The sequence below is a fragment of the Micropterus salmoides genome, unplaced genomic scaffold, assembly GCF_014851395.1.
Source record: "Micropterus salmoides isolate LMB-PRFRI ecotype aquatic unplaced genomic scaffold, ASM1485139v1 Ms_hic_scaffold_16, whole genome shotgun sequence".
NCBI lineage: Eukaryota > Metazoa > Chordata > Actinopteri > Centrarchiformes > Centrarchidae > Micropterus > Micropterus salmoides.
Genome location: NW_024040707.1, coordinates 20,808,123 through 20,830,153, shown reverse-complemented (window position 1 = coordinate 20,830,153; position 22,031 = coordinate 20,808,123). Strand labels below are relative to the sequence as shown.

General features: G+C 41.7%; 1 protein-coding gene across 1 annotated transcript in view; it reads right to left on the bottom strand.

The window, feature by feature from the left end:
* casz1 (castor zinc finger 1) overlaps positions 1–21,651 on the bottom strand; it is a 77,827-nt gene extending 56,176 nt beyond the window's left edge. The window contains exon 1 of the mRNA XM_038722875.1: positions 21,110–21,651. Coding sequence (XP_038578803.1) covers positions 21,110–21,158 — 49 coding nt within the window. The 5' untranslated portion in view covers positions 21,159–21,651. The remainder of the gene's footprint in view (positions 1–21,109) is intronic.
* Between the last annotated feature and the right edge of the window lie 380 nt (positions 21,652–22,031).

Sequence of the window (22,031 nt, the reverse complement as noted above, 5' to 3'; positions counted from 1 at the left end):
AGGATAGAGGGCACTGAAATAATTAGGCGACTTCTGCAACATCCTGAATGCCAAGGACAGGTGGATTAAAGTATTAAAACAATCGCATTTCAGTCTTGAAATAGTCTTGTGCACGACTCAGCACCATGCACATCCGTTCAAGTTCAGCTGCCAGCTCCATAACGCCACAGGAGAGGGATAGAAAAAAAGTCCAATCCCATTAGCTACGTACATGCATCTCAGCAGACCTGCTTGAAACGTGAGCAAATCTCAGTGATGATTATCCCCCAAAGCTCTCAAACGATAATACATAATCGAACAGTACTGAAGATTTCTTTGAAATCACACAGCTAGTGAGCACTAATTTGGGTTTCCCCATTTGCGTTAGAATCTGGTGCTTTCCAAATGAAACAGAAGAGACTGTCGCAATCAGTCGCCTCTGCACCCGAGGAGACATTTAACTGCTGTCCTCCAATTAGAGGCCTGAGAACGGAGCTCCCTACATTAGGAGAAGGAAATTATTTAAGACAAAGGTTAAGACATGAGTTCACATTTGATTCTATTTGCAGTGCAAAATTAATAAGAAAGCAAAGTGCTCCATAGTGCTGGTTCACTCAAACATTTCGGTGTGCGATCTTCAATTTAATCAGGGCCGTTTAACACAACTCTGTGCTTTGACAATCAGTGAGTATAGTAATAAAAGGGTATTGAAAAAAAAAGTTTGATCTTCTCCGAATGTATAAAATGCCAGCCCTAATATTAGTGTTAAGAATTAGAATTTTTTTTTCCTAATGTTGCAAAATAGGGGCTAAGGGTACTTGTTAATTTATTTTAAAAACACCATTACTGAGCTCATTACTATCATGGGGATTTTATCTTATCGAAGACAGAACCACTTTCTTTAGAGATAGCAGATTTATTTCATCAGCATCAACTGGCTAGCTCTCTAAACTGAAGCATCCACTTATAGAGATGCCTGAGAGGACAACCAAAAGAAAGTATATAAAACAGTATATAAATAAAGAAAATATTTAAAACAGTCAGAAAAAAGTTCTGATTCTACAAAATAAGTGCAATGCTTTAAATTTTAATTTTGCATGTATATATAGCATACAGGTTACACAAGCAGTCAAAAGAGCTTCTTTTCTTATAATAATTAAGGTGAGCTCTTCAATGAAATCTAAGCTTCTTAGCCCACCTCCTGCCATCTGTGGCTCCAATATTAGAGCTCAGGGAGGTTCACGCTTTCGCCCTCTGAAAGGAACAGGAGAGAAAAGTGCCGTCTATACTACAAGTCAGAGTACCACGGTCAACCTGCTTTCACAGCCATGCCATGGAAGTGGAATGAACCGTCTGTGTCAGAAAACAAACAGGAAGCTGAAAGAGGAGAGAGAGAAAGAGAGAGAGAGAGAGAAAAACCTGTGCCCTTCAGTCTCTCCCAGTAAAGACGCTCTTAACCAGGTCTGACAGCTGACAGCTCCTTGGCAATTGGGGTCAGTTAAAGGAAAAGTAGCTCAAGTTTTGTTGGGGCTTTGGCTTCAGAGATGTTCAGGAGCCACTGCCCACCGCAGCATCAAAGGGGATTATAGGGACAGGGCCATCTGTTGCCAGAATAAGCGTGAGCCCTTTTATGTCTCTGCCTGTATGTTTGTGTGTGTGTGTGTGTGTGTGTGTGTGTGTGTGTGTGTGTGTGTGTGTGTGTGTGTTTGTGTGTATGTGTTTGTTAGAGAAAGACAGTGAGAGATAAAGACACTCTGTACTTTTAACTTAAAGGGCAGCAGAGGAGAGGGGTGCAGCCTACACTAGGGCGGACAACGGGTTTTAATCTGGGCTGGGGGCACTAAAGGTTAAAATCGCAGCAAGCAGGGCATCAGCACTGGCTTACCGAAAACAGGATCCTACTGTAATCATGAATAGTCTGTCTTTTGTCATCCAGGCAAAACACAGAACTTCTTTTTGTTGTGGGTTTATTGGAACACAGTGCCAAACTTGTTCCCCCTTCACCTCTCTAATTTGTTTTGGGTCCTGTTCCTGGCCTCCGCCTGGGAATGTTTTCTCCTCAATAGTCTGCTACCTTTTAGCTGAGCCGCCCAGTGCTTGACCTACTGCCGACACTTATTTTCAGCACTCTAATTGTCGTTTAATCACATATCAACCTGTCACTTAAAGACCCCCTTTTTTTCAAGGGGGAACATTTGCATATGTTGTAAAACTAATTCCTATCGAAAGCTCCAGTGGCTGTGAAAGCGGGCGCTCTGTCTCTCTCTTTTACTTTCACACCCGTGTAGACACAGTTAAACACAAGAGAGAGAGACAGAGAGAGAGTAAGAGACACACACACACACGCACACAAAGCAAAGTCTACTGTATCTCACCTTAACAGACAAAAACACACATAGGCAGACGCCATACCTGATATTCTCAATTCAGGTGGTTTTATCACATTTGTTAACAGTGTGTGGTGACACGTAACGTGTTAGTATAGGGACAGCGACAAGAGTGATTCAGAGCGCACGTACTCGTGCGAGCCAAAGCGAAGGTGACAGTGAATGTATAGTGTTATAAAGGAATCAATTAGAGTTAATAATGTATCACTCTTCCAAATGTTACATTCATTTGTTCACACTTAGATAAAGCCACTGCAAAATAGGTTGTGCCGGGTTTGCCTGGCAGACTACACTACATTTACATTATCACCCTTATACATCGAGGAGCCATGTTCCGCTTGAGTGGTGGCGGCAGAGTAGCGGGGGGAGTGAGAATCATGTTTTTCGGGCCCAAGGAATGCCAGTCCTCAGGAGATCTCCCCCTCTAATTACAGAGCGGGGGAAAGAAAGCTCTTTGTTCCACCTTTTATTACATTAATTGATAAAACGGAGCTCGGGTGGAGCTGTCTTATGAGGGGGGAGTAGAAGGGGATAGGGCTAAGGGTGAATTGAGGGGGATCCTTTGGGCAGATGAAGGTGGGTGAGAGGCTTTTGGAGCTGAGTTCCTATTTTCAGAGGACTCCTAATCCTGTTAGGGGCCCCAATGGTGGCGCAGCCCTGGCGCTCTACTTTCCCAGAGGCCCTGGCGGCTGCAGAGTTGAGGAGGGGAGTGGTGGCGATAGGGACAGCCGATGATGTTGTGGGTGAGAGTCCCAGCAGCGTTGTCTGGGCCCAGGCCTTAATTAACTGTCTCTTCAGGGGGGATTGAGGGCCACACTGAGACCTGGTAACGAACACCAGCAAGCACTGAGAAGCTTTAAGAGGAAGTGGCATCTCACCCACTGTGGAATCATGGGAAACCCCGTGGACATTTAATATGGACCTCATACAAAGCCAAAGCCATATAGATGTCGCAGGACATTAGCGGGGCTATTTTATGACTGGTTATTAGCTTTGCACAAATTGCACAGGTGGTTGATATTTTGAACAGCCATTCAATTAGAAGCTTAAGATGAAAGTTTGAAACACCGAATTAAAAATATTCTGAAATCAGCATTTAACTTAAATGCGATTTAGATGTTATTTTTCTAAAAGGAATAAGTTCTTTTTCTATTTGTGCAGGATTGCCCAATCTTATTTGTCAGTGGTTAAGTAGCTGTAACAGGCTTTGTCATGGCTGTAATCTGCTTCTGCTCGTTTAGGCTACCTGCAGACAACAGAGGCTGAGAAGTGCTGGTACAGTAGCCAAATGGAGTCTGAATATGTTACAGAGGCAATTAAACATGTTGGTGTGTGTGCACACACACAATAGTGTCAGAGGTGCTAAGCCGGGCCAAACACGCCTCATTGAAATGTCCATCTTAAAGCCACCCAAGTTCCTCATCTCCCCCGCCCTCCGACAACCAAGATGCTTCAAGACTGTCAAAAGCATTTTCCACAAAGCTGAGGAGAGGGCAAGGAAAAAAAGGACCTGCCACTGTCACATGCATACTTGCGCGTGCACACACACTTGCGAGGCTGTCAGGTAAATTAGATCTGAAAGCTGACAATTTCTGACCATATTTCCTTGATTATTTCGAACAAATGCACACCAGCCGCTCTAAGGAGATTAAAGTGACATAAAAGTCCCGAGTGGGAGGAGGGAGGGCAGAGAATCCAGGTCACCCCCATTTGTCCCCCTGCCTGACAGCAGCTATATCGCTATCCAATCCAATAAAAGTCCCCCCCTCCTTTTGCTTTAATTAATTTTACAGCTAGCTTGCTTAATTACTTTCAATCAAAATCCTCTTGCCATCACAAAATTAGAAATGGTTCAACTCCATTAGTCTAAATTCTTCATTTACATACACAAAGACTGTCAGCTCTTGCTAAGCAAACGGCCTCCTGCTTGATGAGATTGTTTTTTTTCACACACTCTATCACTCTCTCGCTTACACACACGTGTGCGACTGTGGTGTTAATAATTTTGAAAGGAGAAAAGTAGCATACAATTATTTGATCCCTTTACTTAAGACATTCTCTGCCTAATCAGGGTTCAGGTAAGCTGTGGTGCACATCATCCAAAGTAATGGAGAGTTGAGTGTGCGTCTAGAACTGTCTAAATTGATTACGTCCACAACTCTATGTCAAAAGAAAACTGCTCGACCTTAAACGATGCAGCTCATTGTATACACTGCATTTAAGGGATGAATAGAATTAGTAAGGCATTGGCTGAGATTGTGTAAATTACCCCAACTAGTTCTTTTTCAGGATTAGCTATTATTTCCAAAGCAAAAGACAAACTACAGATTACCCGGTGACACGCAGAGCCCTATAAATCTGGCTCCTTTGTGGCAAGGTGTCACTAGTCCTGACTAGGCTGTGGATACTAGCGACGCGCTTCCACCGGTCGGCTGCTGTGAGCAAAGAAACAGGATTTTTCAGAGGGGCCCATGCCCTGCCGCCTGATCACTTCAACTTGGCACACAGACATCCTCTCCATCACACATACTGCCTAAGGCCTACACATCATCAAGAATTAAGGACATGCAGATAGGGTTTGTGCACTGACCAAAGTGAAAACCCCAGCACACAAGCACACCGCCACATGTGCGCACACACAACTGGTGCCATAATTAGGTCCTGAGATGAGGGTATTAAACTGGTATAATGCACTCACTGCTGCAGCACATGACTACCAAATATATCAACGCTAAACCTACATGCTCATCGGTGACACCCTCCTTTTGCTAGTATTTCCTTATTCACATGCATGCTACTCAGCAGGCCCAGTGCAAAACCACAGCACAACAGCCTTTGATCTTCTGTGTTCAGATCATTTTACAGCCACTGCTCTTTTAGAAATGGTGGAGTTGTGTGTGTGTGGGTGTGTGGGTGTGTGTGTGTGGGGGGGGGGGGGGGGGGCACCTCGAAAAAGGAAGAGGTAAGGGGGATTTGTAGCATTTCCGAACGATGTGCCACAGTCTGGAAAGGCTTATTAAATAATCCCCAACAAGTGACCACGGGTTGGTACAAGGCAAAAAAGAAAAAAAAACAGGCCATCCCTTATGGGCCGCCAGGCTGAATACAATGTAGGTCTGACCTGGCCCCTTTACTCTGTGTCTGCAATCACCGGTTTCCCTTGCCCTCTTTAACCAGTCCCCATTAACACTGTTAATTATCCAAATCCATCATTCTTGGGGTAAATGAAGACTGCCTCTTTAATTCAATTTAATAGGATCATTTTCCAACTCACGTTCACTTTAGCCCCAGCTGCCCGCCCACTAGTCCCCCACTGTGTCTCCCCCCACTGTATCTTGACTCCCTTGGCTGTATCTTCTATGGTCTGGCTCTCTCCCATTGGTGGGGGGGGGGCTAAGGCTTGGTGGCAGCGATGGGCCGACACACTGTTGATCTCTCATGTCTTGTCTTGGCTCGGCTGGTGGCGAGCAGCAGTTCTGGGTTCCCAGTCTGCTGTGCACCCTGCCTGTCTGCCATACACACACACACTCTCTCTCTATCTCTCTCTCTCACACACACACACACACACACAGGCTCACAGTACCAGCATTGCTCACCGGGGCTTAGCTAATCCTGTCACATCAGGCCACGTTGGCTGAGTTGAGGCCCTTCACTGAACCCCCCACCACCACCTCCATGCACCTCCACACTTTGCTACCACTCCTTCACTGACTCGTCTCACTCACTCACTTTTTCTCTCTCTCTCTTACTCCTTTGTTCATTTCACAAGGTCATGGGTGGCCGACTACAGCACGCGAGCGGTGAGACGGGACAGCTGACGAATCCCTGTGTGTTCCAGCCGTGCTTGTAGACTGTATTTTATGGCTAACGTGTAACACGAAATTAAATACATGAAAAACATGATTGCACATTTACTGCAACTTGGTAAATTGTTTTTGCAAAGTTGCATTTAGGTCTGCAATGTGATCATTTAACAAAATTTTCTCTGTTTCAAAAGAAAACACTTAAGATGCTATTTTATTAATAACAGTTACTGTAAGGGGTTGCCATGCATGTGACATGCACACCAAAATGTGTATATAAAATATACAGGTATCATTTTTCTTGCCTGTAGTGTGTCAAGTATCTAAACATTTTCCATGCAACATTGCCTGGCTATGGAAACTGGACACCCGCGCCCTTTAATCTGACTTTAAATCTATAAAAGTATGGCTATATCAAGACAGACTTAGGCTGTGTTTAATATATTGTCTAAGATTTTCCTTACAGAGAACATTCCGTGCTGAGGCAGTGAGATTTTTCCATAAGTTTAAATACAAATCACAGAAAAATTAAGTACAGAAAATAAAAATACTTCTATTTGTAAATGATTCCATACATTCAATGAAAAGAAGCCATGACTGCACAGTACTATGACACCATGCTGTCCTTTAAATTCTCATCCCATTATTCAGTGTGAGGGTTAATTTGCCCCCATTTCCACAGTACACCCCCTCCCATCCCCCACGACTAAACACACTCAAACCCACATATACACACGCACACCCAAATGCACGCAGCGTTCCCTTCAAAATTTTCCCAGACTTTCATTGTTTAGCCATTTGAGACAGACTCTGGGAGAGTTTCAAATGATTTTAGCCATGATTTAATTTGGTTTGTTAAAGGGTGATGTCAGCACAATGGGAGACGAGCCTCTAAATCCACTACATTCACCCAAAATGCCCTGATGAGATAATCATTGGTGACGTCTGCGAAAACACTTATTATATTTGCCCATCGCCTGGCTGAAGCTGTTAAAACTCATCAGCTTTGTTCCTATTTTTTTTCTCTGGGAATGAGAAAAAAAAATTTGCTCAACTTATAGTCAAAACTGTCACCCCTTTTAAAGAGACAGTGCAACATTGTTGTGGCTGTGGACAGAGTTATAAATGGAAAAAGACAGGGCAGAGAGCTATCGGGTGTCTATTCAATACTCATTCTGTTTGCACCCAATACTAATTAAATAAAACATGCACAACTTTTTAATTGGTTTTATAGAGATCAACAGTTTCAAGGAAGTTGAGAAGTAGTATCTACTGTAGTTATCCACATACATTCTTTATTAGTACTAATAAGAGGTTATTCTTACATGCTAGAAATTATAACTGAGCACTGCTTGTGCCTTAACTTGTCCACACTATTTGAAAGGACTTGGGGCTGACAAGGCAGCAGAGGAGATAAGAAATGGATCAACGTGAGCCTTTCTCATAGCTTAATTTATTTTAAATCCAAGCCCTATTTACACACTGCTCACCGGCAGGCCTTGTCAGCTCCAACTAGCATTGAGATATTTAAAACCATTAATGCTGTACAGCGGCTGCCTGAGCGTGTATGACACAAGCTGTCGCTGTGTGAAACAAAGCCAGATCTCTAGCTGCCACAGAACACTGCACGGCTACAAAACCGGTAACTATGCAGTGAGAACCGCAGTAATACAGCAAATGATAACTGCAAACCCTTTCTAAATGTGAGAAATAAAAGTAACAAAAAATACAATGAGCAATAAACAAAAAAAGAGGGCTTTATTCCTCATCTACTGAGTGCACAGGTCAGATTCAGTGTAACTTTAGTACAGGAGTTAGCCCATAGAGCATGGGTCAGGATATGAAACACGCAGGCTATCCACCTCCCGACAGGATATCCTTGTGGATCAGCAGTGGTAGCCATGTTGACCCGCCCAGTTATTAAAGAGGCTAATCTGTTCAACATGTCAATGCTAGCACTTTTAGCAGCGATTAATAAAAGAAGAACCCAAGAGTGCTGTGTATGCTTTTTCAGTGCCCCAGGTTGTTTTCATTTGGTTTGTATTTTTAGTGGTTTTTGCTGTTTGGTAATTCAACAGTCCTCCTTTCTCCTATTAGCATAAACAGTGTAAATTATTAACTTTGTTAAAAGAATTATAATCGGTCCTGACTCCTAAGCTCTGTGGCAGCTTTGTGTGTTTTTCCCTCTCTGCCACTGGCAAAGAGGCACCATGGCATTGCAGATATCATTAAAGCAAATGTAACTTTATATTTTATAGATACGGAACAATGTGCATGTGATGCCTGACTTTGTGGCCATTTATGTGATGCTTAAAATGTATGGCCCAGTGGCTTTCACAGGCTGGTAGTAACAGAACTGCTCCCTAACAGACTTGCTTTCTAAGTGCCTGGTGCTGTGTCTTAATTTGTAATCTAGTCAAACCAATTGTCCGCTAGCTAAAAAGGTCACAGAGACAATAGACTACACAGCTTCCCGCAATGTAGAGAAAGCCCAGGGTGTCTTTTGTAGCTTTTTAACCAAAGATGTAATTAAGACACCTTCATCTTCAGGGGTGAGAAGGGCACCAACAAGGGTCTGCAGGAAACACACGACGAATTACTGGAAATAGAAATGAGACGCACTTTAAGACAGAGCATTCGGTTAGAGGTGAAAAGCACCTGTCTCCGCAGCAAAATGTCACCACCGAGGACATTTGTTAAGTTTACCTGCTCATGCAGTGAGCGTATGATTTTATACATTGTGACCAACGACTGTGGCGAAGAAAGCTTGTTGGGAAAAACTGAGTGATGCAAAGCAACACAGGAGAGGCAGAGGGGGGGACTTAAAGGACGTGATTTATCTGGGCTTGATTGCGTGTTAATCGAGGTTACGTGTATTAAGTGGAATCTAATTGGAACAGACACTGGCAGTCTGACAGATCGACATGATGCAGATGGATTGAGGGGGGTGGGAAAGGGGGAGAGAGGGAGTCAGGGAAAGGAAGAGGGAATGGGAGAGAGAATGGTTGTGCGCTCGAGGAGAAGCGAAACAGAGGCGAATGAAACACACCATTTTGCTACTGTACATGGCCAAACGCAAAGAGTCCTGTGACGCCTAACATTAAAATAAAACCACCAGAGCCTTTTAAGCAGCTGAATAACAAGAAAGACTCCGTTAGGCTCGTCTCACGTGCGTCTCGTGATTGGCGGCTGATGAGACATGTAACCCTTCAAGAGGAGGACACACACGGGCGAGATTGTGAGTGACAGGGCACAGCACTGGAGTTTGCGCTCCCCCTCCAGTTGCCACAAACATTCATTTCTGCTTTATTGGAAATCAGGGGAAAAAACACCTCTCCAAAAACGCATGAGGTAAAGAGGCCGAGTGACAGCTGCTGGAAAATTCTCACCTCGACGAGCAAGTGTTCCACCGGTCCTTCTGACTCTCTGCTCCTCCTGACAGGCAACAACTGTTTTGAAGGCCCTCTCCCCAAATCTGAGGTATTTAGCCAGTGTGCTGAATGACCCTTTCAAATGTTACCAGAGTAATAGACCGTAAAAGATGACCACCTGTTAAGGCCAAGCAACTGTGAACTCATAACTAATATACCACAGACTCTATGGACAAATAAGGAGAACATAGTTTGTGGAAAAGGTTCAGAGAACAGAAATTAAGATTTGAAGTTGAAGATATGATGTTGCATAGAAATAATTTCTGTTTTAGCATTACTCTATAATTGGTAACTGGGGGCGGGATAAAAAGTGTAAGTGACATGAACGGCCTCAAAGCAGCGAATAGCCTAGGAGCAAAAATGACTGTCAAGAGTGCTATTATCTAAATCTGGGTTAAAAATACAGTAGTTGCCGACACAGGGGTCACTTCTACTGATAGCTGGCCTGAATGAAGAGTGGCACTAGCCAATGGAGGATCAAAGGTATTAAAACGTTACTAATAAAATGTGTACAAAAAGCAGAGGAGAGAGAAGCGGAGAATGAAGTAAAAATGGATTAAAAGAGGAACTATAGGCATATTTTAGGATTTGCAGGATTCTACAGCATTCGAAACTTCACTCATCAACACAAAATGCCCAAATTGTTCCCGACATGATCCCGTCATAGTGCAGAGACAGAGGAGTTGCTTCGGTCATCCGTTGATTTGATCCATTATGACTGTTACACTAATTGCATTAATAAGGGCAAAATTGCTATTTTGAAACACAGAATTTTCATCCTCTTCATTTGGCTAACCTTATCGCCTTTCTCCTCTTCTTACATGAAAGCCCACTGTGTGTGTGCACGTTTGTGTATGTGTGCGGGCCTATTCGCGTGCGTCTGTGCCCCCAACCATGTAATGGCTATAAGGTCATCTCTATTTTTCAGGCTTGGTGTACAATGTCAATGGATTGCAACATTTTGCATGGTTTAAAAACAACAACAGAAGCATTGAAATTTAACTCCCTGCTAGTTTCGATAGATTGACGACAATGTATTCACCAGCTGGCCCTGATAAAATACCATAATCTCATTTAAAATTTTCTCAATAAAATTTGATCAAAACCTTATTCATATCCATTCAGTTTTAATAACTAATAAGTTATTAAGTCAGATGGGCAGCACTATGTTATACTGAATATATTCACAACCTGTTTTAAAGATATTTTTAATTTACTCTTGTATCAGTAAATTGAATGTGTCTGCAAGTTCCCTGTTTATTTGTGCTGAATGTGAGTATGTGTGTGTATGTTCAGCCCTCATCAGCCTCTAACATTGAGAGGAATGACACTCTGTGATCAAGGACATGAATTGCTCATTGATTTTTAGGGGCCAGCTTAACTATCCATTCCAATTGATTTTTAGCTTTGCTGGGTGTGCGAGTTATGGCAGTTTTAATGTATCATCTGTATGTGTACTCATCACCCACTGCAACAGGATTTACAATAGTCTGTGGAAAATGCATATACAACACCATGTGCAAATGTGGGGTGGGGACTTTCTCCTTTTCTGTCCTTTTTCTATTATATTATCTATATATATAATGCTTATGAACTAGTTAAATTATCTGAACTGTATTCCCCTTTAATACTAACCAGTGTTTTTAGAGCATGCATTTCAGCTTGCAGTATCACATAGCTATGTTAACCAGAAAAGAGTAGAACTGTCAAGAGGGCTCAGGCCCCCGTGCAGCACAAACAAACATACCACAGCTTTGCCACAAACCATCACTACGGCAAAACTTTAGTTTTATAGAACAGTCGTCTTTTAACATTTAGGAGGATATTTCCATCATAACTCATATTACCCATCAATTAACAATTCATATAAACTATTAATAATCAATGGTTTGATGATGTAACAGACAAAGTCAAAGCAATGTGATCCAAAAGGTCTAAAGTCATCTGTCAGGTAGAAAGTCATTAAAATAGGGGCTCGTTTTCCTGCGCCAAGCTTAGGTTTCACTGAGACAGGGATACATTTCTATTCTTCAGCAAAAGGCTGTGCTCTCATATGATATCATCTCCTTTAGAACATTACTCTCAATGGCTTGTCTTTTTTTGTCTTTTGTATTTTTCTCCTATTTAAATTGCCCTTTTTTCCAAATGGTTTGGGTGAAGCGGTCCTCTGTGTGAGGTAACTGCCTTTTGTTCAGTGAAAAGGACTGCATAAAGCACACTTTACTCTATCCTTTAAAAAAACAAGTCTGCTTAATTAATGTTTTACAAGTGCTGCTGTATTCTTAGTCAAAAAAAAGCCTCTATCAAAGCCGGCAGGTTCAGATTACGTACGCTAATTGAAATTCTGAATTTCTAAGCCAACTTCTTTTTTTCCCCCTGCTCCCGCTCTTTCTTCCTGCACACACAATAAAGCCTAGTGTTTTGTAGTCCACAAATGACATCAAATCATCTAAGTAATATGGGCTTTTCTTTTTTTCCTGTATTCTCATGTTCTGCTAGTGGGTTCATGAGACAGCTTAATAAAGCAGTAAATGCTTGGGGAAGCCTACTGTGTGTGTGTGTGTGTGTGTGAGTGAGTGTGTGTGTGTATACATGCATGCTCTCGTGTTTTACCTCCACCAGGGACCTCAAAGAAGAAGGCAAAGCCTGGTTCCATACTCAAGCAGAATTTCCAAAGAATAAAGCAAGAATAAAGCCAATGAAAAAAAGCGAATGACTAATACTGAAACCAAAGCCAAAACTAAGACACTTATCTCATGGGTCGACATTGATAGAGCCCATATTAATGCAGTCTGAGCTAAATGAACACAGAATAATTTACAGGTTATACATGCGTTAGGTGCTGGAGGAAGGCAGGCAGTGTGAACAGCTGCAGGTGTGGGAACAGCGAGGCTGAGTTTGGACAAGCATCACAGACACCAAACGGCACAATAGAGAAAATAGAGGTTTCTACGCACGGGTGACAATGATCTGAGATGTAGTTGGAGATTGGATCAACTAGGATGTGGTACAAAATCTTTTCAGCTCGCAGTCTGTATATGCATGCATGTTTGTTTTCTATGGGAAGGTTTCAACCTTTCCTACCTTCACTGTTTATCTGGTAAGGTAACTGCGGCGGGCAATTACATAAATTACAGAGTTTAAAAAAATGTCATCCTTGATAACCTTTGTTCTGAGTTAATGATTGCAGGGAAAGAAAACTGCTTCTCTTCTCTTTTATATTTACCCAAACTCCTTCCTTTCAACGGGGTATTATTTTATTAGCTTGTTTTGCAAGCATTATAACTTTGCATTCTTCTCCCAAGGTCAGTTTCTAGTGTGCCACGAGAATTATTTACACATGGGGCTTTTCAGGTCAGTTCCATTGTATTTACATCAAATAATTTTTGATAAGGGATGTAAAAGACCTATAAACCCAACATCATAAACGGGAGAGGTGTAGCTGAAATAAGGACAAAAGATCAACGGCTAAATTTTTTCTTATCTTAGACACGTTGATATTTTTGAGTCTACTCTCTTCTCTCCCTCCCACTCCACCACCCCAACTCTCGGTTCTCTCCCTCGCTCTCTCTCTCTCTCTCTCTCTGACGGAGCTGAGTAGAAGCATGGACTTGTTAGATTTAGTCCAATGGCTTCCCAGTGCGGCCAGCAAGCAAGCTCTTGTTTCATAGAGAAGTACCTCCCCTGTTATCTCCCCAGCACTATAATCACTTAACAAAGACTTGGGCATTTGCACAAATTAAAACATCAATAATGCATAAGTGCTTTCAGTTTTGAGCTGTAGTGTCCCTGTATCGGGATGAAATATCCACTCCACCAGCGGAAAAAAAATCTTAGCTCGCCATCTTCTGTCCCACAAATGACTTAAAGAAGCCACGGCTCTGCTTTGAGCAACAACTCTCCCCCCCCCCCCTTTTTTTTTTTAAAGTTGAGGCTACAGCTGTGGTGAACATTTGGGATCTGCTTTGGTAACAGGACAAAATGGCTGGGCTGAGTGGGATGCGGAAGTTGTTTTAAAGCAAGAGGCGGTAAGTGGTGGTGGTGCATCAATGCAAACAGGCAACACCCTTGAGTGGCGCAGCGTGGCATCCTTCCATAAACAACACCACCGCTGTGTCCCCGACATTTATGATTTGTGGTCAGAATGGCAACACAGGCCTGATTCCAATCCAAGTCTGCGTGTTTGCCCTATCGTTACATGGCTAAATCTGCCCGACCTAGTCTCTTATTTTCCCAGATGAAAACACCAGACATTTCATATGGTTGTCAGAGAGCTTTGCTTAAAACAAGTCATACTGTATGAGAACATTACACTTCGACAAGGAAGGGAAGGGCGGGGGCATCATGGGAAAGAAACTTTGTGACACTTTGAAACCAGGATGCTGTTCAGGATACTGTTTAATTTGAGGAAAGAAAAAAAAACGCCTTCATATTTGTTGTGAATATGAACTGTTTTGCGTTGACTAGACGTTGGAGGAGTTAAATATTATTATTGGACTTGTAAATCCATGACCAGTACCGCTCCAACACCAATAGAGGACGAGCCATCCTATACAGATGGCCTCAAGGACAATTAGCAGTAATGATTGGTTGCCACATAAATGAGGGAAATTCTATTTGCTATTGCACTTGCTGATGATCACAGACCAAATGCCTCTGACAATAATATGGACGGCTGCTTTATACTTGAACGTTACTAGTAAATGCTGGTTAAATATACAGCACACTGGAAAAGAACATTTCTCCCTCCGTTATTCAGGGAATACATAATAATGAAAGGTAGAAATTTAAATCTTATACAAACACCACATTATCATGCCGAATAAAGAGATGAGACAAATAGCAAAGCGATCTAAAATATTATCTCTTCAATCATATCCTTTTCCCCAGATATCTTCATTTCCCCCCTCCCATCTCTGTCAGTTAGTCTGGCAAACAATCCCCTTGTTAGCAAACTGTTAAGACAGCCGCTTGGTACACAAATTGCGCTCGACCAAGCGAATTTGTTTTGCAAGGGTGACCTGTTTAATCATCTCATTTTCTTTGGCGGACATTTATTCATCTGGTTTCCACGGTTACAGAGAACATTAAGGGGCTACAGTAATAAGGCTGGAGAGTCAAACAGGTAATAAAAAAATTAACGCCATTTTCCAGCAGCCGAGGACAGTGGGTGAAATGAATCAAGGGAGAGGGGAGAGAAGCAGCGGGGGGGGGGATGGGGGGTGGGGGGTGGGGGGTGTATGGAGGCGGGTGGGGGGCTCCAATATTGTCCAAACAATAAGCCTTAGCGGTTATTTTACTCTGTAGATCAGGTGGTGCTGTTATGGACATGACACTTTGGGCACAGAGCAGGAGAGATAAAGCTTTTAAAGTGGCCCTGCTCCTTTTTTATTGTCATTTAGCGATTACATATCAGAACAATTAAAAGTTAGCCTGTGATATCAATTAACTTTGCTCCTTTTTAAAAAATGTATTTCTCTCGTGCTTCAGAAGGAAGATTATTTGAACTCCTGGGAATGCAACATGTCAATAACATGCAAGAGACAACATGACATTTAGATGCCAAGGTGACAAATGTTTCGTGGTCCTCCCAAGTTGAATCATGCTTTCTCATTTCTTTTGATCAACTGAGCAACAGCAGAAGAAAAAGAAAAAGAACATCTCTCTCATACTATTAGAAACACTGACCTACACACCAATTGCGAGAGTCAAACTTCTTGCCAAATATAGAAAATTCCGGCACAATAGGGGAACAGGTGCTGAGGGCCCAAAGAAAGTGACGAAGCCAAAGAGCTGGGTTGCTGCTGAATGCCAAATAAGGCAGTGAGACACGTTGCAGCAAGGCACAAAACAACCTACTGTAATGCATTTTTCTGAGTACCCCACTTCGACACAATATTTCCCTGTATTCTGACAATATTCTGGATTTTTTTCTCTACTTAATAATAGCCGAACAAGAGAAAACAAGCAACAAATTTGATGCATTACTCATATCTCCACTCCTTTCAAAAGTATTTCTAATTGACAGCAGGGCTTTGGCACTCCTAAAATATGCACAAATGTTCTCAACCTAACCCTTAATCATTTAAATCGTCTGGTTTAACCTGTATTTGGGCATTTTACGACTCTGCCAACACCTGTCCCCCACCCTTGTGAAAAACAAACCAAATTGAATTCTTTCTTTGTTTGCTGTCATGTTCCTTGTATATACATTGTTTTTCTGGGGGCGGCCCTGGCGTGACTGAGGTTGGAGAGGGACGCAACAACTGATGGCAGGCAACGTGTCTCATGAGAGGGAGGGAAAAAGAGATGTCAGCCGACCAGGCCTCACACACTCTCACACACACACACACACACCCACACACACAGAAGCATAGGATACGCACTCTAACATCAAACATAAACCACTCACATGTCACAAGGAGCGCTCTCCCCTCCTCACCCCTGACTGAGGCAGGAGCCCGGAGAAACAAACTCTCATCATACATGCAGTGTGAAATCCCCAAAAGGGGATACAGAATGGACGGTAGAGAGAGAAGAAAAAGGCTGAGCTGCGGCTATGGGACTGCCAACTGTTCTGCTAACAGCCTCTTAACAGGTGTGGGCTCTAGAACCATGTAATCCTATCAAGTTACCAAGTTTTTTTAAAAAAAAGGAAAGAAAGTCAGCAAACTGCAAACTCCTGGGCTCTTCCCCTCTCTCCTCCTCTCTCCCTTCTCTTCTCTATCTTTCTCCCTCTCTTTCTGTCTCTGTTGGCAGTGACAGAAATGAACAGCTGGGCTTCAGATTTATCATGTACAGACAGTAATTATTGCTGGTGCTGCCTGCTACTGACCCAAGTGAATAGAATGTCACACGGCAGAAGGGGGACCCAGAGTTGAGGGGTGCCGGGCTGGGGACTGTGTGAAAGATGTGTGTGTGAGACACAGAAGAAAGAGGAGGGCAGCGTTTAAACGTCACTATGTTCCTGTTTACAGTCAATTACTACGAGGACAGGGGCATCGGCTCTGTAACTCGGCAGAGCACACGTTTTCTCACTCACAGTGAAGGTGACAGAAAAAAAAGGAGGTTTCATGTTCATTTGTGTTGATTTTTTTTCTTTCCTCCTTTCAAAATAAATCCAGAGTCAGTGCAGCAGGCACTGAATTCCTGTCAGAGAAAAAGGTGACAGAGAACTGAAACTAAGAAATGTGCTCAACACTAAGACAGTGGTTAAGTAAAGAGACAGATTTGTTTCTACACCTACTCTTCCCATCTTTTAGGTTTTTGTCTTACATGGATGAGTAACTAAACGCACCAATACTTATTCATTAATAAAAAACAAGGAAAAGCCACTGATGTTGGGCCGCACAAAGTTTTTTTTGTCAACCCCGTCTGACCCCACCTGCTGTATTTATTCCAGAGATAAGAGGGTCAGGAGATAAACTATCAATTTATTACCCGTGTCAATCACTGTCCTTGTCATTAAATAGTTAACCTTGCATCTGCTGCCTCTTTTGCACATGCAGTTGTATGAAAGTTGTGGTCTGTCACATTCCATGCCCACTAACCCACGTACGGGCTGGTTCACACCTTAAAGACCCCCTGCCACATTTAAAAGGATTAGTCACCACATTTTGTGCCGGCTTAATCTCTCTTTCAGCTGGCCTAATAAGTGTGCTTCGATAAGCGAAGCATGCAAATTCATTCATGGCCAGTGGAGACCATGCTTTCAGACAAACGCGCCAAAGTCTTCCACTCTGCTAATTACCTCTTCATTTTCCCCTTTTCCCCTCTTATATAGCATATCAACAACGAGAGATTATTCTTCTCCCTTACTTTGCATGAAATTATAATTTCATATGTAAGATTAGGAAATCGAGTCGGGAAAAAAAAAGTTACCGGAAGCTTCTCTCTTGACTCGGCACACAAGAATACATGACACCGCACATTCAGCTGTGAGATTAAAAGCAGGATTTCTTTTCAGCTGGTTACCGCTGAGACAAATGGCTAAGAAATATGGGGGGAAAAGTTTTTTTTCCCCCAGAAAATTATACATGAAAACTTTTTTCCCTAACTAATGATATAATCTATAATTCATTGCCCTTCTTTTTAAGATAGTATAATTAAAAAGAATATTTCACCATTTCCATTTCGCTTATTTTTAGTAGAGCAGTTTAACAAACATGCATTATCTGTGATAATAAAAACTTGGCCTGTTATATTTTAGATAATAAAGGCAATGAGGACCCATGGTGCAACCTGTTTATCATTCTGGAATATTTCTTCACCGAGTATTAATTAGGCCATTACTCCAGATTGGTGACGGGGAGCTTTGAGGTTTTAATTAGGTGCTGGCCACTGCATGAGTGCACAGGATTGAAGAAAGGGGGTGGTGATGCCACTTGCCTTGCTCCTGGCCCATATCAAGTAGCCCTGAACACTTTGGCTACGGCGGCAAGATGCATGGCAGCCCACGTGCATCTGGAGTTTATTTGATCGTTTGATCTCTAATGTCTCCTCTCTCTACTGGTTAAAAAAAAAAAAAAAAAAAAAGGCCAGTTGGTGTGATTTGGGTTTTAAAAGACGGGGGTTAAGGTAATTATGGTGTTGGGTGGCTTGTGTCTGATGACTGGGCACATGCTCAATCAGGACTCAGCTGTCCCTCTCTTTCTGTCTAACCCCCCCAACACACAACAAACACACACACGCACACACACACCCCTCCCTCCCCTTGTCTGCTGTCTATGTTCCCCCTTCTCTCTCCCTGCCACTCTAAAACCAGGCATAACACACACAGCCTCGCGTGACATCAATCAAATACTGAGAGCCGGACCATAAAACTACACAAACATATACGCTGCCATTAACTACTGTATTTGACACTTATTTAATAGTTCTTCACCTACTGAATTTAAAGATAGAAAAGGAATTAATTTGTACAGGAATATTAAAAGAAAGAATCCATTGGTAAGGTTGTGCTTTTGGATATAAATTTAAATGTTGCCATAAAATTTCTCTATTTCTGAATTTAGCAAAATAAAACATGAATACAAGCATTTTTTCTTTAAACACTTAATTTAAACTAACTCAGAGAGGGATGTAAATTGTGTCATTCATTGTGTATATTCAACTGCATATGTAAGTAAAAAGCACATATTTTAGTATGATTTCAGAAAGGTATTTAAAAAATAAATCTTTAGAATGTGAGTGTTTTTCCTCGGTTGACAAGACGATACTAATCACCGCGTTGCTGAGAAGCACTCTTCCCTGACAAGGCTCCTTAGAATACAAGCATCCCCCAGGAGAAATCGGCATGAAAGAGGTTAAAGACAATGACTAGCATTTTTTTTCCTCCAAATGTCTCCCTGTTAAATTTATTTCAAAACTCTGTTAATCTGCTGTACACAACATTCCCATTAGCATAGCCCAGCCCCCTAATAAAAATTCCGGCTAGTTTAATTAAAAAATGTAAATTTACTGTCATCCAAGGAGCAGCAGAAATAGGAGTGCAACAGCATATTTTATTGCTTAAGACATCAAATTGATTCAGGTTATTGCTAAATTGTGATAAAAGGTTATTGAGGGCCTTCAGAACTGGGCTTGTTTTTCTCCTTCATTTCGTCCTGGTTTTGTGGAAGGCCGTAAAAGATGGAGAGGGCCACAAAGGGTTAATGAGACAACTCAGTGAGGGAGAAGGCAATCAACATTATGACTCATAAGAGGGTACAAAAACAATTTCCAAGCTGACGAAAAGTTTGAAATTAGGGTGTGTCACAAACCTGTACTTGTTTGTTGTTATTTTAATAATAGGACACCTTAAATAACCAGACATAATAACCGAGCCCTCGTCTATGTCTTTCACATGTTTGTGAAACCCTGTGGTCATAGTGGTCTACTTTACAGTCTCCCAGTTTTATTTAATAAGAAACAGCATCTTTAGATTGTGTTTTATTTTTCAATCATACTGCCATATACTAAGTTGAAGAGCAGAAAAGCCTACATAGTGTCACAAGTGTTGAACGGCAAGATCAGACAGCAAAAAAAACTAAAACCAAAAAAAACTACTAATAATTGTTAAGAGGATTCAAATACGATACAGAGAGAGTACATATCTGACAATTACTGAATTAAAAATAGTAACCTGGACCAACAACTGCTTGAATGAAGTTTGACTTTCAGATTTTTTTTCCTAAAAATTAAAAAAAGACTAAATAAAATATTTCTTTTCCGAGCATCCCATCTGTAATTTAAAACACTCTGATACCATTTTTAAAAGCAACATCTTACTCAAAAATAACCCCACAACCTTTACTAAATATTTATATACTGTGTGAGTTTAAAATAAAGTGCAAAAACAGAGCAGATAAGATTTTTCAAAGTCAAAGGGAACCCATAATGTCTGTAAAAAGTTATAGTTTAGTTGCTGAGTAGTTTTACGTATCATCACAAATAATGACATACAGAGGCAACATTACTACACACACACACACACACACACACACACACACACACGGAAGACACCACTCAGTGCATGCAAACAGAACACACGCTTACTTACAGTAGACGCAAAACAGAAATAACGAAATGTGAACTACGACTTATTTTAAAACACACACAGAAAACCCTTCTTTCAAGTAAAGTGATGACGAGAGTGGTGCTTGAAGTTTACCCTCCCAAAAGTACGCACAGAATGCTGTCAACTTGACATTTAGAGGTCTGATATAAATTTAAATAATCTGCCCCACAGGTTCATTTGCACAACAATGCTGATCAATGAGAACAGCGTTATTAAATAACGGAAATACTGAATATTTTTTTAGTTATAATTTACCTAACATGTAATGCATCTGCATTATCAGAATGTTTCTATTTTATGTAACATGCACCAACGTACTGTATATACACTAATCAGAAGTACCTGGAAAGGTGTTGGCACCGCTCCTGTTCCCTTTACATGTGTGACAACATAAGCAACACAACAGTTTGTTTGCTTTGTCCCCTTGGCAACAACCCCTTAGGCCATTCAATGCACCCTAATGGCATTGCCAGTGCCGCTGTGGGTAACACCGATACCTGTATTTCTACAGTACCTAATGCTGGCTTATTCAAAAACATGTAATTAAATGAAGAACCTAAACGAGCAGGAAAACATGGATGAGGGGGGAAAAAAAGCCTGACAGGGAGTTGTGCTGGTCTCAGGTCCTAGAAGAGAAATAGAATCTAACAAGAGAAAATGAAACTGGCTTTGTGAACTTTGTCCACATGTGTACTGCATGTAACACACGGTGTCATGAGTGGTGAGCTGGAGAAATGGGCAATCATATTTGATATTGCAGTCACCTTTGGGCACTGTCAAAGAGCTATAAATAAGGGTGTCGCAACACTTGGCTATACGTACGCGCTGGCACATAGTTTAATCATGAACAACTTCCCCTCTCAGTTTATTTAGTCAGAGATAAAGGCACACCTTAGACTGTCAGCTAATAAAACATATCTAGCAAAGACAGAAAAGAAGAAGAGTACTCACCATATTCAGGGAAGTCGAAGTTAAATCCTCTCAGACATGTAACTTTCATAATATTACTCAACTCTGTTAGAAAGTCATTCGAATGTTGGTTGGTGGAGGGGGAAATAAAGCGGAAAAGTAACTAGATAAAAAAAGGCTTCCTTCAATCATGCACTAAACTCCTTGACATGTAATCTGTCAATAGTTTGTTGCTGAGATAATGCCGGGTGCCACGAGCGGATTTGATTGGCAGCTTAGGGTCTGGCCCCTCCTTCCTGTGGTTTGACGGGGGGTAGGTGAAAGAATATGTAGCCTCCCCCTTCCCTGCTCTCTCTCTCTCTCTCTGTAGCTCTCTGTGTCGCTCTCTCTCTCTGCCTCTGGTGCGCTGCCTCTCTCTCGCTCACTCTCTGCTTTGCCCCCATACACACACGCACAGACCAAGCTGTTGGTGATGTTGTCTGAATAGGCTGATAGGAAATTATGGCAGAGGAACCGGAGCAGTTTTTTTCTCCCTCCCTCAGTGGGCTGGCCTTTTCCATCTTTGTGGTCTTCTAGCCTTTCAACTCTCTTGGGGTGGAGCCTCCACTGCCTCTATTCAAATGAGGGGAGCAGAACACTTTCAAAAAAGATCTTTTTGGAGGAAGAGATTACACGTTTATTAAAATATATTATACTTTTACTGCGCACACGTATATAAGGCTTTTAGACCAACTATTTAAATGAAATAGTGTGACTACCTATAAATGCTGTGTTTAAAACATGAAATGTTTTATTTGAAATACACCTACAGTAAATCCATATTAGATTTGAACAATTTTGTAAGCAAGTCACTTAACTATTAAATCATTATTGAATGTCACACATTAAAAAGGAACACAATTATATCAAGTAGATTTCCAACTGTAAATGATAAACACGCTTGTCCTCATCTCACTTGCCAGAA